Source organism: Rattus rattus, chromosome 9 (assembly GCF_011064425.1).
Source record: "Rattus rattus isolate New Zealand chromosome 9, Rrattus_CSIRO_v1, whole genome shotgun sequence".
In the NCBI taxonomy this organism is placed as follows: domain Eukaryota; kingdom Metazoa; phylum Chordata; class Mammalia; order Rodentia; family Muridae; genus Rattus; species Rattus rattus.
Genome location: NC_046162.1, coordinates 33,899,030 through 33,919,473, shown reverse-complemented (window position 1 = coordinate 33,919,473; position 20,444 = coordinate 33,899,030). Strand labels below are relative to the sequence as shown.

General features: G+C 46.8%; 1 protein-coding gene across 1 annotated transcript in view; it reads right to left on the bottom strand.

Annotated features, from left to right (window-relative positions):
- The window catches only part of Col23a1 (collagen type XXIII alpha 1 chain), a 290,415-nt gene that overhangs the window by 251,415 nt on the left and 18,556 nt on the right, over positions 1-20,444 (bottom strand). Inside the window, 1 exon segment of the mRNA XM_032914417.1 lies at positions 10,450-10,516. Coding sequence (XP_032770308.1) covers positions 10,450-10,516 — 67 coding nt within the window.

Genomic DNA, 20,444 nt, shown 5'->3' with positions numbered 1-20,444 from the left:
TGTGTGTGTGTGTGTATGCTGTACATTCCTAGGCCCCCTGACATGCTGACAAGCACTTTACCACGGAGCTGGATCCCCAGCTCTTTCAAACTTGTTCTATTGTTTTAAGAAGATCTCATAGAGTTGCCCTGGCTACCTTTGCTCATTAGCCCAAGCTGGCCTTGAGTTTGCAACCCGTCTGACTCATTGACCCAAGCTTTTTTTAAAAAAATTCCTGTTAAGAGTTCTACAGAATTTAATGAAATAAATGGGCTCCCTCTGGTGGTCACAAGAAAACCTCCAAATCCCGAAGGTCAGACTCCAGTTGCATTTCAAGATCTTTATGGTGCTGGGCACATCCCATAATTAATAGACTCGGAGTGGCTCGACGACATCGGGAGAGAAGACTTCTAATTAGTATTTTCCACTCGCCAGTGAATCTACAAATTGGTTTGTAAAACCACAGCCCCAAACTATGCTCACCACATCTCCCGAGTCCAGTCTTGTTTCAGGTCAGGGCAACATCCATCCCCCACTCCACCACCTCCCCACCCCCTTCCTCCCATCCCCCACCCCGCCCCAGGCCTGCAGCTCCTGTGATCTCTGTCTGCTCCCCTACCCTACCATGTTTGTGACTCTGTACCACAGTCCTGGTGTCTCTGCAGCTGTTCCCTCCATCAGTACTCACGACCCTCCTTCACCTCCTCAGGACCTCTTCCCAGGAAAGGCCATTGCCAGATGTTTCTCAGTGCTTCTCCAGAAATCAGGCACCACTCTAGGCTCAGAGGATGTGACCGTGATCAAACTGAGAAGGTGCCCACCCTGAACACCCTCTTAGGGGCCTCTGTGATGGACCCAGGTCTGCAAATCCAGTCTGTCCTCCTGCCATTTCTAGGGTCCCCCTCTTGAGGATAAACTCCACTCAGACACTTCTGTGGTGTGTCCCACAGCACACAGCCCCACTCCCTGCTAGGCCTCAGCTCACCTGAACGCCTGCAGCTGCCTTTCAGCAAGAGTTTAACCCACCCCTTCATGCTTCCCTTTCATCTTGCTCAGGATGTCAGGCCTCAGGGACCTGTGACCCTATGCAAGTTGGTTAACATGCCAAGCAGTCTTCAAAACTCTACCCAGCTCCCACTTTCCCAAGGAAGGGCTCTGCTCGCCACAAACCAACCCATCTGTATAGACCCTCTGGCCTGAGCAATGTCTCCTTTTAATTTCTGTAGGACTTCTCTTTGCAGCGCACAAGTTTACTCCATCTTTTAGTTGACTGTGATTCTACAATCTGAAGCATCTTCTTCTAAGGATGGGTTTGCAGTGGTTTCTAACAGTCTTAATATGTCACTGTAACTATGACTGGACATACGAATGAGTAAATGAGCAAATAAGCCAACAGAACGGACTGACATCTGGGAACAGAAGAGTGTGGCAAATGTGATGTCATCATTCTCTGTGATGACATCATTCTCTGTGATAACATCATTCTCTGTGATGACATCATTCTCCAGAGAGTTCCAGCACACACGTTCATGTGCATACACAGTAGGGATGAGAGCTCGGCTCAGGGTTGAAGTGCTTACCTAGCATAGATGAGGTCCTGGGTTTATCCCCAGCACCACTAGGGCAGGAGAAGAAGGCTAATTTATGGGCTGGGGGAGAAGCCCAGAGAAGAGCAGAGTCCAGATTGCCTGCTCAGCACTCACAAGGCCCTGAATTCAATCCCCATCCCAGAAAAAAAAATTAAAAATTACTGCCTAGCATGGTTGCTCACCCATAATCCCAGCACTAGAGAAGCTGAGGCGGGAGGTTTGCAAAGTCAGGTTGAGCCAGGATTACGCTGGGAGGCCCTGTCTCAAAAGGAGAGAAAAGAGTACAGCAGTTGTAAAACTTGGATATGGGATGCTCTACTCGCGTGTATGAGGCCCCAGGTTTAACTTCTCACACTGAAAAGAAGGAAAGACAGAAAGGGGGAAGAGGAAGGGAGAGAGAGGGGGAAGGTGGAGGAGACATGGGGGGAAGGGGAGGAGGGAGGGAAGAAGATAATCACACCCCAAGATCACCTTCAGCTCTGTCTGCTATGGTTAGATAACCTTTACAGGCACTCAATCTTTCCATAAATTCAAGTCAACTGGGATTTACCACTCCCAGGGGAATGAATATATACATGTATACATATATAGGGGAATGAATATATGTGTATATGTATATATATGTACACACATATACATATATGTATATACACATATGTATATACATATACATATATATGTATGCATATTTAAAAATGTGTCAAATGAACACATTTTCTTGTTTAAAGAGTGCAAGCCCCCTTCCTTAAGCTCATTCTTACTCTAACACCAATGGAGAGGAAAACCCGACCCCCAATGCCTTTACCACTTGTGTTCCGCTCGGCAACATGCTTCATAAACTACAGCTAATCTCACAGACTTATGTCATTCCTACACCGTGCTTGGTGTTTAAAGAGAGTTTACTCTCCACGAGGACTTCCGCACGAGTGGGAAACTTCTACCTCTCCTGTGTCTGTTTGTTCCTTTCTGGAAATGGCTCACCACCCCCGCCCCTTGCTGTAAGTCCAGTGCACACCATCTGGAGGCCACACGCAGCATCCCTGCAATACCACACAGCAATGCAGAAAGGCACAAAGAGGCAATGGCGAAGATCACCCCTTTTCCAGATAGTTCCTAAGACTGGGGGGGGGCAGGTGGAGTCTAATTAGAAACAAGCCGGGGGGGACAGAAGTGACAGCCTGTGCTCAGTTCTTCCGGATTCCAGTAGAGGCTGACTGAATGACTTCCAGCCTCGTGATTTCTCTTCCTGTCTGTTTCTCTTACTCCTCAGTCACCCATATTTTCTCACCCATATCCCAGGAGAACATGCTGGAATAAATGGCCAACCCATTGTTCTTCCCTTCCAGAGCATCCCGGCCAATGTCTGTACCTTCTTCTCTCCCCCTCCATCTCTGGCTGACGACATGGATCCGAGTTCATGACAGCCAACAACTCACTCTTGAGATGCGGAGGAAGGCCTGTCCCCAGGTATTCATTCATGCATGTGATCTTGACATGATCCCACCAAGTAAGTACCCTTAGAAGCTCTGTTTACAAATGAGAGACTGAAGCAAGCCCTGGGCTCTGCCCAGGACTATAGTACTAGAACTCAGAAACAGAGACAGGAAGGCCAGCATCTGCTTACTGCACAGCAAACTTAAAGAGGGCAGACAAAGTCCTTGGGAGCCTGAATCAGAGCCAATCTTTGGCCAAACCCAGAATCTGTCTAATGTCACAATAAGAGCCATCTAGCCATCATCCTTGGTGCAAGCCTGACAGGTCATCCACTGTTTGCTTAGCTGCATGAATTTACTCTCCCAGTAAACAGAACTCCGATCTTCCTGGGGTAGCTGCTCTCCTCCATACTGTGTTTCTAGAGGTCAATTCTCCCTCATAGCTGTATGTGTGTATGTGTATGCATGGGTACAGGTGCATGTTTGCACCTGTGTTCACGTGTACTTATCTGTGTATATGTGTGAACATGTGTTCCTGATTATGTATATGCATCATGTATACATGTGTGCACTTATCTTCCTGTGTGTGTGCATGCATGCATGTGTGCACATGCATGCATGTATGTGTATGCATGTGTGTGCACGTGTGTATATATGTGTGTACCTATATGCATGTGCATGTGTTTGCATGTACATGTATATGTATTGTGCACATGAGTATGTGCATACATGTATATGTCCTCCAAATCTCTTCCTAGGAAGAGACCTTCACGGCCTCATTTCACCTTAAGTACCACTCTGAATATAATCTCATCCCGAGGCAGAGGGAAGGGTTAAGATTTCAAGGATGAATTGAAGAGCTCTCACAGTTCAGCCCACACTCTCTCAGTCTCCAGTTATAGGGTTACTGAGGAAAGTCAGTGCTTATCTGGGGCAGTGCTGATCAGGACTGGCCTAGCCATCCCTCTTGGCAGTCACCTTCCTACAGAGCAAGCACCCTGAGGAAAGGCAGCCTGAGAAGGACAGAGGCAGAAGCTGAATGACAGGACCGTCCCTGAGCTCAGGCACACTTGAAGTCAGATCATTTCTGAGCCCTGCACTTTAGGTCCGGGTTTGAGGTGTTTCTAAAGTTGCATTATTTATGAAGGACGGTCAGAAACTATTAATGTTCTCATGCCAAATGAGCAGCAAACAAACCAAGGTGAGCCCTGTTTCCAGGACCCACAGGGTGAGCCATGAAGAATCAAGATTTGAACCAGGTTTCTCAGGCTTTAAGGTGCTGGCTCTGAGTCATCCATGGGAGGAACCCAGTATCATGGCTATTCTCAGCCCAGGAGGCCCGGTCCCACACAGCACACTTCCCTGTCAACGCAATCAGCTTCTCCACAAACAGAAGGCATCTGTCCTTCCACCCCAACCATAACCCAGGTGTGAAGCAACTCCTGACTCAGGAAAAGCTTCAGAACAAAGCCAAGGCGTCAGATAACAAGGTGCTATGCAGACTTTCATTTCTCCATCTCAAGATGGATGCAGCTTGGTCTATTCTATAGACCTTATAGGCTCTATAAGGACCTAGAATGGGAAAGAAACCTCACATGTCCTATAGGGAAAATGAACAGAGTACATCTCAGGGCATCTCAACCCTGTGACAGGATCCTGCCACCGAAGCAAGACGAGGCAGCACCAGTTCTATATGATATGATACGATTTGATATGTTATGCTATGCTATGATATAAGACTGAGATCATAGCCAAGAGAAACGGCAAACCCCAGAAAGCAGTACACAGCAAACAACACATGATCCAAAAGTGTCAAAAAGCTAGAGAAGGGCTCGATGGCACACAGATATGCCTGACACATGATAATCGGCTATGTACATACATATATGTATATATACATGTGTATACATGCATGTATACGAAGATAAGTACTATTCTTCCTCATCAGCTCCATAACTGGAGCATGTGAAGTGTTATGGGCTGAACTGTGAGAATTCTTCAGTGGTATATGTATATATGTATATATGTATATATGTATATATGTATATATGCCATATAAACCCAATGTAAGACAAAAATATGCTAACTGTGCTTAACATACATTATCTCCCAGCTAGCATCACAGCTTAGCCCAGCTTACGTGTGCTCAGAACACATATGCTAGCTAAAATTGGGCAAAATCATCGAACAAAATCCTATTTTTATGATAAAGTTTAAAATACAACATGGATTTTTATCAAATGCTGTTTGAGAGTGAAAAACTAGTATGAGTGTGTTTTTGTACTATGGTGAAAGTTGAAAGTTTGTAAATAAACCAGGCATGGTCGTATGCATCTGCAATCCCAACACTCATGAGACAGAGGAAGATCAGGAGTTCAAGGTCATCCTTGGCTACATAGTGAGTTCAAGGCCAGCCTGGGCTACACGAGGCGCTCTCTCTCTCTCTCTCTCTCTCTCTCTCTCTCTCTCTCTCTCTCTCTCTTTCTTTCTGAATATATTCATATATGTGTGTGATGTGTGTATATGTATATGTATGTGTACATGTACATGTACAAGTATATGTATGTAAATTACCCTTGCTGTAGTTCTCCAGTGCTGCAACTACCAGCCATACATGGTGATTCAAATGAAAATTAGTTAAAAGACAATAAATCTTAAAATTCAGGTCCTCAGCTGTACAAGTCGCATCTCAAGGGCTCAAAAGTCCTATGGGAGGGGATGGAGAGCTGGGTTGGGGGAGAGCGCATGCTGCTTTTGCAGAGGACCCAAGTTTGTTCCCAGCGCCCTCTTCTGGCCTCCACGGGCACCTGCAACTCATGTGCACATCCTTCTCCAGCCCTTCATAATTGAATAATAAAAGTAAATATTTTTTAAAGCGATGTGTGTGGTTAGTCACAGCTTCACTATCAGATAATGCAAACATACGGCACCACAGACGTCCCACAAGGCCAGACTGCCCTTCATCTGTATTAGTGTCTTTGTGGTTGCTATGGTAAAATATTTTGACAAAAACAGCTTAAGGGAGAAAGAGTTTATTGTGGTCCACAGGGTTAGAGGCACTCATGCTTGGGAAGCATGACACAAGGCACAGAGGACTTGATAGCAGGATCAGGAAACTGGCTGTTCCTATTGATTCTGCAGTAAGGAGACAGCCAACTGAGAGCAAGTGGGGCCAGATCCTAAAACCTCACACCTCTACTGATGGACCTCCTCCAGCATGACTCCACCATCTAAAGGGTCCACAACCTCCCTGAACAGCGCCACCTGCTGGAAAGCGAGTGTTTAAACACATGATCCTGTGGGGGACACATCACACTCAAACCACAAGGAGACACAGCAACCTGAGGGCAGGCCTCCGAAATGGGGAGGGGAATCCAGGGGTGGAGGGTCAAGATGACTGCTCTAGCATAACCTTTTGTAGTACTTCAGACTGCTTGTTAAGTTGTATTTTACTCTCCATTCAAAGACACTTATTTTTAAACTTCAACCACATTTAACCTGATCATAGGTCCAGAAGGCGAGAGGCTAGCAGGATCAGGAAACTGGCTGATCATGGAGGATACCGTTGCATCCTGACTTCATGAACCGCCCCTTTGTTCAGTGCATCCATGTGGTATATGCCACCTCCTGCTAGCTGCCTAGCAACCACCTCAGGTACCACATTGGTTGTCATGGCACCTCAGTGCTGGTGTTCACGGAACCCTTACTTTAGCATTGGCTCCACAGTGGAAGAGCATTGAGGCAACGGTTAAGACATTTCGAGGAAAGCTGCAAAGTGCTTCCTTTAGGTAAAAAGAAGAAAGCACGACAAGACGTTTTGAGAGAGAAATGTCCCACTCCTGTCACCTTCACTATGCTATATCTGTCGCGTTTACTAGCTGATGTTTTTGTCTCACTGTGTCTAATCTATAAGTCAAACTTTGTCATAGGCACGTGTCTTACTCAGGGTCACTATGGCTGTGATAGAATACCACGACCAAAGAAACGTGGGGAGGAAAGGGTTCATTTGACTTACACTTCCACAGCGCTGCTCTTCATGGAAGGGAGTCAGGACAGGAACTCAAACAGTGGAGGTGGCAGGGGCTGATGCAGGGACCATGGAGGGGTGCTCTTTACTGGCTTGTTCTGCCTGCTTTCTTATAGAATCCAGGAGCACCAGCCTAGGGATGGCAACCACCTACTGAGGTCTGGGTCCTCCCCCATCAATCACTAATTAAGAAAATGCCTTTCGGTTGGATCTGATGGAGTCGCTTTCTCAATTGACTCCCTTCAGATAACTCTAGCTTGTGTTAGGTTGACAGACGAGCAGCCAGCACAGCATGTATGTGTAGAAAAGAAGTACATTTACATATATCCGTCATGTAGATTTGGTGTATGAAGAATTGCATACACGCATATGGGGTTTGATACTACCCAAAGCTTCGGGGATCCACTAGGGGTCTCGAAGGACACCCTTTACCAGGAAAGGAACTGCTGGGGACTACAGAGATCCTATTTGCAAACAAAGTCTTATTCCCAGGAACCAAACACTAAAACTTGAACACATCTACTTGAGGAAACCCGTCAGACACACTATGCCATTTTATAGATAAAGTGAAGATTCAAGAGCCTTTCACTCGCCCGAAGCAGAGCCTATTCAGACAGCCCTGAAGGTCCTCCCACATTAGACTGGGCATAAGGGATGGCCATCGTCCTGCTTGAAGCTCGCCATGCTGCTCAGTGCCTGCACAGCCAACTCACTACAGGCAACGCTCAGAACAGGCAACACCGAGCACTGCCCGTCTCTGCCCCTGCTTATCTGCCTGCTCTCTGCTAGGACCCGACAAAAGATTACACTGTTTCCCTGGGGCACGGGAAGGGGCTGGGTGATGACCTGCCAGTGTCTCAGATCAGATGGGGATGCAAGCTACAGAGGGCCCTCTGAGTCTCCAGAGTCCTAACGTCTGCAGGGCCCTTTGATCAGAGCTTTGAAGAGAAGGAGCAAACGCAGGCCCTTGGTGCTGCAGTGAAGGGCCTTTCTGGTCTCAGGCAATGCATGGGGCTTTGTGTTGATGAAGGACTCAAAAGGCTTAAGTTAGAACTTAGGCTGGGGGTGACAAGATGTGGACACAGGCGGGCAGTGGGCCTGTGAGACACTGCTGCTATGTCCCTAGAGGTGTACTAGCTGTAGCATCACAGACAGGCACCCCCAGGACAACCAAAGCAAGCCCACTCATGCCTCCTCCTCCTCTTCTTCCTCCTCCTCCTCCTCCTTCTCCTCCTCCTCTCCCTGTCTCCCTCACATATGTGAGACTTGTGAACACTCTGTCAGCAAGCATGGCAGATGATGATCTCATTGTAGACCACACCTACAAATATCAACAATCAAACTTTTACCTCAGGATCTTCTTATTCCACTCCATAAGAGCTTAGAGATTCAAAATGCTAGCTGTAAACTGTGAAACTATATCTCATGAGTGATTATGCATCCCAGCTTAAAAACACACTTACAGGGGCTGGGCTCAGTGGTTATGAGTTTTGTTCTCGGCACCCGTATCAGGTGGCTTATAACCACCTATAACTCTAACCCCGGGAGATCTACTGCCTTATGGAGAGATGGCTCAGTGGTTAAGAACACTGTTCTTCCAGAGGTCCTGAGTTCAGTTCCCAGCAACCACATGGTGGCTCACAACCATCTGTAATGGGATCTGATGCCCTTTTCTGGTGTGTCTGAAGACAGTGACAGTGTACTCACATAAAGTAAAATAAATAAATAAATCTTTAAAAAAAAAAGAAACCCCACACTTATTCACATAAATCACATGACTATGAAAGGGTCCCTTGGGATCTACGGGAGACTGCTTTAATGATTCTGTGCCTCCCCCTGCATGGTGTTTAAGTCCCATATACAGAACAGCATTGCATGCACATTTACATTTCATTTGCATATTCATTATACCTGCCTAGGCTATGCACTGCTTCCTGCATATTTAAATCATCTCAAGATGACCTGTAATACACAAGTAGCTGTTACATTGCAGTTGTTAGGAAATGACCTCTCTTTGGCTGGTTCCCTGGTTAACCCATAGATGGACTAGACATAATGTAACATAGAGAATGAAGGAAGAGAAGAAAGATAACCTCATTTTAGATATTTTATAAATCATCCAAAAACCCATTTATGGGTCTAAATTTTCCCCCATTTAAATAGAATTTAATTCTGACCCACACATTTCACTACCGGTCCCATTCTCTTTCCTCTTTAGAACCTCAGGGTCGACTAAAGCCTTAAACTCAACAGTAAAGTCTTCCAGAGTTCAGAGTTTCCCATCAGATCCGCCTTTCCAGAGAAAGCTCCTAACCCTAGGACATGAGTGGTTTCTGGGAGCCTTGAAGTGAACTTGCAGATGCTGACTGGGGCACTGTGTCAGCTCTCACCTGTTCTATACCAGTTACAGAAGCCATCCCCGGGGCTGGGGAGATGACCAAGCTGATGATGGGCTAGATTCATAAGCATAAGACCCAGGTTCAGATCCCACGTAAGAAGCTCTGTGGCTTAGCACTCATTGTTAGCCCGGTGTTGGGGAGGCAGACACAAATGGGTCCTGGGGCTCCTGGTCAGCCAACATGGCTCCAAGTTCAGTAAGAGACCCTGTCTCTTACTGAGGAGGACAGTGTCTGAAGAAGACACCCGCCACCAACCTCTGGCCTCCACATACATGTGTATAAACATATGAACGTATACATACACACACCCACAGAGAAAACCCTTCTAGCATGAGACACACTGTCATGGGCCTCTTCTTCCCTGGGTCACACAGCATTCTATGAGACTCAGTCTAACCTTGAAAGCCCAGGTGGAAACGCTACACTAAACTCTTAGTCATGGTCACACAGCACTCCATGCTCTCCTTCCCACTCTGCATCTGGATTTGAGCCACATTGATGGGGCTCTCAGAAGCCCCGGTTTTATCCATGGCCCTCCTACTCCTCACCAGCATAACAAAAAGACTTGATCACCCTGATGCCCCAGATTGGCTCTTCTGGGACCATCTTCTTTCTCTTTGCAAAGCAGCAACAGTGAAAACAAAGTGAAGGTTCACCAGTTGTTTCCTTCCAGTATCAGTCAGAGCTGAGCTCATAGCAATCATGGAACAGAAAGGGTAGCTTCTCCTTTAGGTCATTCTGAAAACTCCTTCAGAGGCTGGCTGGTCCTTTCCCACCACTCAGGCTCTCTCCAAAGCCAGTTTTAATACTCCATGATCACCTCAGTGCCACTGATCAAAACACAGCAGCCCATGTGGCCGGAGTCTTTGTCAAACCAACTGCTAAGAAGGAAAGGTACGGCTTGGACCACCAGACTGTGCTCTTGATTGAGGGCGACCTGAACATTTTACAACTGTATGGCAGAGAGAAGGGCCAGGCTTCCAGAGATCAGGAGGCAGTGAGGAATGGAACAGATCACTTACCAGGGGGACAGATGCACTCAGAGGGGGCTTCTCGAACTGTCCTGAGCTTGGCGACTCCATCCAACTTCTGAACCGAGAAGACAAAAAGTTGGGGGGAGAAGATCAGTTGCAGAACAGAGAAGTGGAAAACTCTACCACGGAACTAAATGATCTACAGTGGCGGTGGTATTTTCCAGACCACTTCTTAAAAGGTCATTACATTCTCTAGGCGGTTCCCTAATGAGAAGAAAAGCAATAATAAACACTGAACATTTCTGAATATGTCTGATGACTCCTCAACAGAAGGTGTCAGATCTCTGCTGTGTTACTTCACATTCAAAGACAACAGGAAAAGCAACAGAGGTGGCTTCCTGCCAGGCAAGGGAAGCCAAAGAGAGGGTGGATAAAAGAGGCTTTGGGGCTGGAGTGGATTAACACTGACCCTTGCAACAGCTCTCTGGGCTCCCAAGAGCTGTCCTCTCCTCACCCAGAAGCTCCACAAACCTTCTATACCATAGCCTTGGATGTGGGAACCCTGGCCTAATTCACTGTGACATTTTCCTTTTTTCCCTCCCGGGAGATCCTTGGCCTAGATAATTCGGTTCAGTAGAATTTAACAAAAGTCTCTATGCATACCCAGCCCCGTGCTGGACATGGGAGAGAAGAAAAGAAATGCCACAGGGATGTACGCTACAGTGGTAACTCACGGGGACAGTTCTGGTGTGCTCACGGCCTGATTTGACTTCCTAGCAAATCTTTGGCTGCTGGGAATTGAATCCAGGACCTCCTACTGGCTACTGCACCACTGAACTACCCAGCCGTGGGGCAACTTCTGTGGCCAGAATTAAAGTCATCCCAAGTGAGGAGATCAAGCTTGGAAGAAGCTAGGTTTAGAGAAGTGACTGCCTCGCATCTCATCCCGGAGGAGCCAGGGCTTAAGTCCTCGGGTAACAGCGGTGGTGGTAGGGGGAGGCTAGTTAGGAGCCCTTAAAGCTATCAGTGTAAAGGTGCTAATCTGTTAACTTGAGTTATTTAGTGCATTTACCAGTATTGGAGCTTCAGGTTCAAACATAAAGATGCAAATTTAGGAACTGGAGAGATGGCTCAGTTGTAGGAGCACTGGCTGTTCTTACAGAGGGCAGCTCACAGCCATTGTAACTCCAGCTCCAGCGGATCTGATACCCTTGATACCCTCTTCTTGCCTACACACACACACACACACACACACACACACACACACACACACACACACACACACACACAAATACTTTTTAAAGGAGAAAAGTATTTTCTATCATCTGTCTGTCTGTCTGTCTGTCTTTCCATCTATATTTTTGCAGTGTTGGATATGGCACCCAGACTTAGGCTAAGCACATGCCTTATCACTGAAGGGTGCTTTCTCCAGCCTGGGAGGTAATTTTAAGCACTGTGCTGTAGGAAGGGAAAGGAGAACAGGGCAGGGGATGGGGGCAATGTTCTATGCTTGGTCTGACAAAACCAAGCCTCTGGGCCTTCTATTGGGCCTGGTTTGCACTTCTTTGCAAAATTCAGTGCTAGACACGAACCCTGCTATGTCGGTTTAGCACGCACCCCAGCACGCACCCCAGCACGCACCCCAGCACGCACCCCAGCACCCACCCCAGCACCCACCCCAGCATCCACCCCAGCACCACCCCAGCACCACCCCAGCACCCCCACCCACCCCCACCTCAGTATCTGGTCTTTCCAGAATCCTGGTGGGGTTCCTCACTCTCCATCAGCCCCCAGATGATATCTGGTCACCCTGGCCAGTCTTCAGCAGCAGTCCAGTCCTGTCTGGTGAGTTTAACCAGACTTTCCCTTTGGTAAGACTTGATCTACTGACTGCTCACCTTGGTCCTTGGCTAAAATCCCACTTGCTATGATTTATTTAGAATTGATGCTGCCATTCAATGCTTTAACAAGGACCCCTTGTGTGCATGTGTGTGCATGCATGCGTGTGTGTGTGTGTGTGTGTGTGTGTGTGTGTGTGTGCTGCACACATGTGTGTACGTATAGACACCAGGGGACATTAGGTATCTTAACCTTAATTTTCTCACTGAAATGGCAGCTCAATATCTTGGCTAGACTCGCTGACGGGGGGCGGCGGGGGTTGCCAGATGTTGAGTGCTGAGGTTGCAGGTGTGGGCGGCCACACTAAAGTCTTTTACATGGGTGATAAATACCCAGACTCAGGTCCCTGGGTTTATATGGCAAGCACTTTACCCAATGGGTCATCTTACCAGAACCAAACAGTACCAAGTTGGGGTTTCACAGGCTTGGGAGCCCAGCCACGCCCAAGCTGCCTCTGGCTGGAGCAGCCCAGGACTAACAATTTGGATCTAAAACCTATTAAGAACACTTTTCATGACCTGGAAAATATATTCCACCTCGCAACGTGAAATCATAAAAATTAATCTCTCTTTTTTTTAAGAACTGAGCTGAGCCTATAAAGTGACTAAGTGAAAGAATAAATACGTAAACAAATAAATAAGAAGAAAGGAAGAATAAAAGGAATTGAACTGAACGTGGCAGGAAGCTATAGTTCCAGCTACTCAGCTGCTCTGGCATCTGAGGCAGGAGGGTTGTTTGAGCCCAGGGGTTCCAGATCAGCCTGGACTACATAGTGGACCGCAGTTCAAAGACAAAAAGAAAACAACAATAAAAGCATGCAATGATTTATTTCTGTTTTATTTCTGTGGAACATTGTAAATAAAGCCATAAAACATTCATATCTTTTGGCTGAAAAATCCCTACTCTAGGGAATTTTCTCCCAAACAACCCCCAAGGATAAATCATGAAGGGTTGTGCGTGTGTGTGTGTGTGTGTGTGTGTGTGTGTGTGTGTATGAGTGTGTGTGTGTGTGTGTGTGTGTATAGATTAGGGATATATATATATATATATATATATATATATATATAAATATATCGCATATATATTCATGTGTATCTGTCTGCAGGTTAGGGTTAGGGTTAGGGATACACACATACACACACACACACACATGAATATGTATGTGTTGAATATGTGTGTGTGTGTGTGTGTGTGTGTGTGTGTTAGAGTTAGGGTCCTAATCACATATATGTGTGATTGTGTGTATTATTGGTCAATGGGGATGGATTAGGGAAGGATCAAGATCTCCTTGATGAAGCTGTTGCAATCAGGAGGTAGCATTAAGAAGACAAGTGTACCAAGGAATTGGTTTTATAATGTGACACAAATACCATCCCAACAGAACCCAGCGAGGCTGCAGTGATGTGTTTCTTGGGTTTTGTTTTTCAAGTCAGGGTTTCTCTGTGTAGCCCTGGCTGTCCTGGAACTCATTTGGTAGACCAGACTCCCTCAAACTCAGAGATCTGCCTGCCTCTGCTTCCCAAGATTAAAGGCGTGTGCTACCATGCTCAGTCAATTTTTTTTTTATTTTGAGACAGAATCTCAGATAATTGAGGCCTCAAAGTTGCTGGGTAGTGGAGGATGACTCTGAACTCCTTCAGCTCCTACTTCTCAAGAGCCGGGATACAGGCATGTGCTATTCTATTCAACTTAAAAAAAAAAAAAAGACAGACGTCCTGTCCTCTCCTGGCCATTCCACTGCAGAATTGTAGTACACAGATTCCATAAACAGCAGAACAAAGGTCTACCTGGGACAGAACAGCATTGTCACACATTCTCTGCCCTCCCTCAAGGAGAAAGGGTACGCAGGCCCGATCACCGCAATAGTCACAGATGCAGTGTTTCTCCTGCCTCAAGCCCCAAACTGCTGCTGCTGCTGACAGCCATCACGCTTAGGAATCACGACTGGAGATCTGTAGGTGGCAGGCTCTGTGACAACAACCTTCGACTCTCCTGGTCATACCCATTTACAGATGGGAAAATCGAGACGAGGAGGGAAGTGTCAGGTTTAGATCCAAACCTTAGTACCAGCTGTAAGCCAAAGCAGGATGACTTCTGTTTCCAAACAACTTTCATGTCTCCCAAAAGCCAGGCCTGGGAGCCATGTGGCCGGTTCAGTTGATGAAATGCTCACTGTGCAAGCATGAGGACCTGAGTTCGGTCCTAGAATCCATGGAAAAAGCTAGGTGCTTGCAGTGCCAAGGCTGGAAAAGCAAAGACAGGTGGGTCCCCAGGGCTTGTCCGGAAGCCAGTCCACCCAAATCAGCGGACCCCAGGACCCAGTGAGTGTCCCAAAAAACAAGGTGGAGTGCTTCTGAAGAATGACAGCTGAGATTGACCTCTGTCCTCCACGTACATGTGCAGACATATGCATGCAACACACACACATGTACCTGTATGCATACACACATGCACCTAAATATATATACACACATGTCCCCCAAACCTATTCTGATAGAAATCAGGTCTATGTTTGAGAAAGGTTGGCAGGGGGAACGATACTGAGTCCAGGAGGTCACACAGGATGCTGAGCCTGCCTGTATGAAACAGAGGTGAATACGTGACTGCTGCACATCAGAAAGCATGCACTTTAGTGGCTAGACACCAACTAAAACCAAAAGTCACCCAGGAAGTCAGAGGCTCCCAAGACAGAACGCAGGGTATGACCAACAAATCTAGCTCTATCAACACTGCTCATTGGTCCCCCTCCATCTGCAGGGATTCGTGCCGCACGCTTCAGTGGATGCCTTAAAACTACACACAGTTCCAAATCCTGTAGAAATAATAGTTTTCTGCACATATGATGAAGTTCACCAGATAGACAAAAAGAGTCCGGATTACCAAGAGTAAGATGGGACAATTACAGCATTGTATGGTAACGAAGTTGTGTTAGCAACGCTGTGCTCCCTCGGAATATTAGACTGTGCTGCCCTGTCATTCTTGGGATGCTATATGACATGAAGCGAGGCCTACATGAGACAGCCAAGGAGAATGACACAGGCATTGTGACACAGAGTGAGGTGCCTAATGACCTTCAGATGCCTCCTCAGGAGAACAATCGTGTGCTTCAGGCGACCCTAGGTTAGCTAGCGATGAAAACGCCAGGTGGGTAGCACCTGCCACGTAGACGCAGTGGAGGAAGATGTGATTCGTATCCCAGGATCAGCGGGATGGTGTGAGATTTCATCACGCTACTCAGAGCAGTGTGCAACGGAAAACTTATGAGCTGCTTATTTCTAATTTTTTTTTTATTCATTATGTTCAGACTGTCATTAGTCACGGCAACTTGAATCACGGAAAGCGAAAGCGTGGGGCAAGGAGAATTACTGTATGTTAGAACCTTGAAGAAGGCAGGGACGCGGCTGGTGCAAGCAGCTTTGTGAAAGTGTAAGGCACTTTTACACAATCCATGCGCTCTCATCAGCTAAGCTGTTTCTCACAGGGCTTCGGATGAACAGCTCTGAAAGTGCTTTACATGCCTGTAAGAGCTGAGAAAAGGACATAAACACAGGGTAATGAGAGGCAGGCCTATTGCCAACCAAGAAGTAAACTGTGAGCAAGCAAAGCTAGAAGCCTGAGTTCACCCCAGTCTGGAGCCAGAGCCATCACTGAGAGGGCGTGTCCACGCTGCGAGACAGCCACAGAGATCTGCTGAGCCCCACACACAAACAGATACTGCCCATCTAGGTAGTCAGTGAAGCCCTAGTGAACGGAAACTACCCAGGGTCAGGAAAAGAACCACTGCAAAGGACAGGCATGAGGAACACACTCAGGGAAGCAAAGGGCTTCTCCTGTGTCCAGGAGTGGATGCCATAACACACTCTCCAAAACATGCCACACATTAGGCATCTGGAGGGTCCTGCAGGAGGGAACAGTCAGTCTCAGGTTAGGTCACAGGCCACGCTGGCATATACAAGTGTTCCTGCAACATTGTAACAGCACTAAAACATTCCCCTTATTTAGCGACCTCATCCCCATGACCACAGCACAGCACCTTACATGTCTGCGAGGATGCTGATGAGAACACGCCTACTGTGACATACACAACACATGGCATCAAATAGCCACTGAACCCCTGTCCTACGCCATCTACATATCGATGCACTCTCATGTTGCCATGACGATGAATTCGCTATATTGGAAACTGAAGTACATTTCTTGCCTTTTTTTTTTTTTTTTAGGTTATGTTTCCTTGATTGTTTTGAGTCAGGTTTTTTCTACACTGGCCCTAAATTCCCTCAGGAGATGACCTTGATATAAGATAAGGAGACCCTGCTGAGGCTGAGGATGACCTTGAACTCCCTATCTCTTTGTCTCTACCTCTCAAGAGCTGAAATTACTGGCATGAGCCGTGAAGCTCCGTTTGTGCAGTGTTGGGGACTGTCACATGTGCTTATAATACTCCTCAAACTGAGCTACAGGCCCAGGATGGCTCAGCCAGTACAGATGGGGCTGCCAAGCCTGACAACATGAGTTCAGTCCTGAGACCCAGCAAATTGTCCTCTGATCTCCACATACACGCCATGGAACATGAACCCCTCACACACAAACAGACACACACACACACACACACACACACAGAGAGAGAGAGAGAGAGAGAGAGAGAGAGAGAGAGAGAGAGAGAGAGAGAGAGAGCTCACAGAGACACACACACAGGCATGTGCACACATAATACATACACACATATTAAAATGTAATTTAAACAAAGAACAAGCGAGCGTCACCCTCCGCCCCTGAAGTTGCCTCTTGAGCTGTGACGGCAAAGCTCCTAAATATTTATAGAAAACTTTAAAACTCCAACACTCAATAGAAATTACCACCAAGGAAAATCGGGGCCGGGATGAGAAAAATCAATTAATCAAAACCCCACAATGGCTGCAGATGTTGGAATTAGCACACGGAGATGTAAAACAACTACTGCAACTGAGTGCATGTGTTCAAGAAGGGGAAGCACCAAGGACGTGACAAAGACCCAAATTAGAATCCGGGAAGTGAAAATGGCCGTGTCTGAGATGAAGAACATGACGGAGGAATTAATGGCAGATTAACTGCAGAAGCAAAGACCAGCGAACCTAGAGACAACAGAAAGCATCCACATTGAGCAAAGAACTTTCTAAAAGAGGATAAAGAGAAGAGAGCAACAGAACCACGGGCTTCAGGAGGCTAAGTACATGTAGTAGGAGCCGCAGAAGGAGAAGAGTGGAAAGAAGTAAGAGATACTTGAAGAGGCGATGTTCACCAATTATTTTCTAACTTGATGAAAACTACAAACCCAGGCTGGAGAGACGGCTCAGTGGTCAAGCGCACTGACTGCTCTTCCAGAGGTCCTGAGTTCAATTCCCGACAACCACATGAGGGCTCACAACCATCTGTAATGGGATCCGATGCCCTCTTCTGGTGTGTCTGAAGACAGCTACAGTGTACTCATATACATAAAATAAATCTTAAAACAAAAACAAAAACGAAAGCCCTACAAACCCATCTATCCAAGAATCACATGTAAGCAATGAGAACAGTTAGCTGGAGCACGGCAAGATGGCTCAGAAAGTAAAGTGCTGTCTGAACGAGCCTGACAACTGCAGGTCGATCCCTGGAACCCGTGGTAGAATAGAAAGCCAACTCCCAAAAGTTGTCCTCTGACCTCTGTAAGTTTGACATGACAGGCACACCTGCAGATATCTCTTCCTCCCCATCATCTGTCTCTTCTTCCCTCCCTCCCCTCCCTCCCTCCCTCCCTCCCTCCCTCCCTACCTCCCTCCCTTGCTTAGGTGTGGTGACTCATACTTGTAATCCTAGAATGTGAGAGGCTGAGGCAGGAGGATTAGCAGTGAGTCACATCCTGTCTCAAAACAAAAACAAATTAAAAACGTACAATAAGGTAGGTTATAACCATTTTGCCTAAAATCAATGATAAAGAGAAAATCTTGAAAAGTAGCCAGAGGCGGAAAAAATATTAGATGCGGATATGGGAATTCTCACACGATGCTGACGAGAATGTGACGTGTAACAGCTCTGAACAATTCGGTTGTTTCTTAAGCCGCGAGGCAGGTGTGGTAAGATATGTCCAGAGTGCCAGCCCTTGGGAAGCCCAGACAGGAGCATCACCATAAGTTCGAGCCCATTCCAGGATATATAAAAAGTCCTAGGCCCCCAGTTCCGAAAAAAAAAAAGAAAAAAAAAAAAAGTCCTAGGCCAAAAAAAAGTCCTAGGCCAACCTGGGGTTTAGGGAGTGAAAGTCTGGGCTACACATGAGGGGCTTGGGGATTTCAAAAACCAAAACAAGGGCCAGCAAGTGGTAGAGGTGTTTGCAGGGTTGGGGATTTAGCTCAGCAGAGCGCTTGCCCTAGCAAGCGCAAGACCCTGGGTTCGGTCCCCAGCTCCAAAAAAAAGAAAAAAAAAAAAAAAAGGACAGGTGTTTGCAGCCCAACCTGACAAGCCAAGTTCAGTCCCCAGGATCTACAAGGTGGAAAAGAGACCCAACTCCTGCAAGTTGTTCCCCAACTTTAACCTCAGTGTGTATGGTATGCACATGAATCCACATACAGTATACACATCCTAAATAAATAAAGAATGAAAACTAATCAAAAGTAAGAGAAATCCTGTGACTCTTGATGGGCTGGCAGAAGGATGGGAATAAGGAACACCGAGCAAGCATGAAGTTATTTGGAGGGCAACAGCTACAGGCAAGAACTTGATTGTTGGAAAGGCTCCCGAAGTACAAATGTGTCTAAATGTATCAAATTCGTGCAAATGTGTCTAAATGTATCAACTGGTACAACTTAACTAAGTAACTGTCTTTGTAGGTCAATCACAAATTAAGAAAAACAACAATGAAAAAAAAATTCTACATCCCAACTGCCCCAGGCTTGGGTGGTTTGGGGGGCAGAGGGCAGGTATCCTGGGGTCAGTGAGCATCTCACTGAACTTCAGATACTACTCAGGTAAAACCTCCCTGCAAAGGCAAACACAACTAGAGAGCAGCTAGGCTGGCCCAGGCATTTGGCAGAGGCTGCCAGACTATTCTGGAAGGAATGTGGGTTTAATCAGTGACTCCCATCAGCTCGCTGAGTGACTCTCTTCCAAACCACATCAGCAGGCAGATTTCCTGAGTCCTGCTCTTTCCCAAATGCATGCTAATGTATTGAAAGGGGGTGGTCTACAAACAAAATCCAGTTCTTTGGGAAGCCTCCATTCACGTTCCTATTCATTCGCTTTGAAGGGCACGCATCACTTCCCATCGGCCCCACTGTGAGGATTCTTCACATGGAGCTGACAGAAGAAATCCCTTCTGAGGCCCTCCTGCTGGATAGATGGTTTTCACCACAGCATTTGGCTGCTTGAAGAAACCCCTCAGGCTGCTGGGAGACAGAGAGGCTAATCCTCCTCCACATGACAGTCAGGGTCCCCATAGTTCCTGGCATTTGTCAGGCTCTGCCTTAATCACTAACAATCAGTTCTCTGCTTCCAGCTCACCCCAGCGTCCTGTGTCCAAGCAGGTGGGTCTCAGGTGGCTGGGGTTAGCTATGACTAGAGCTTAACACAGAACTATGCAGTTTACTGAAAATGTTTTAATCTGGGGGAGATGGCTCAGCGGGCAAAGTCCTTGCCGTGCAAGGATAAAGATCTGGCGTTGATCCCTAAAACTCAAGAAAAGCCAGGTATGACGGTGGGAGATAGCATTCCAGCACTGAAGGAAACGGTGTTTCTAGGGCTTGAGAGCCTGCTGGTCTGATGTCACTGGTGATCTCTAGGCTCAGGGGAAACTGTATCTTAGAAAAGAAGGTGACGAGCTTTTGTGAGAAGGCTCAGTGGGAAAAGGTGATAACCCAAGTTCAATGCCTAGCTCTAGCTAGCCCAAAATCTAATTTTAATTAAAAAAAGGGGAGGGGGTTACTGAGGAAGACAGCTAATGTCAATCTTGCTCCCTCCCCCCCACACCTGTATGCAGATGCACACATGTAAAAACATTGTAAATCGACTACATGATTCTGGAGTATAACCTCTGAAGATGACACATCATGTCACCATGCTTTGGGAGGGGCGTGCCTTGTAGTTTCTTTTCCTGGGTCAAGCCTGAACGTGATGATGTCATAGGTTAAATGGCA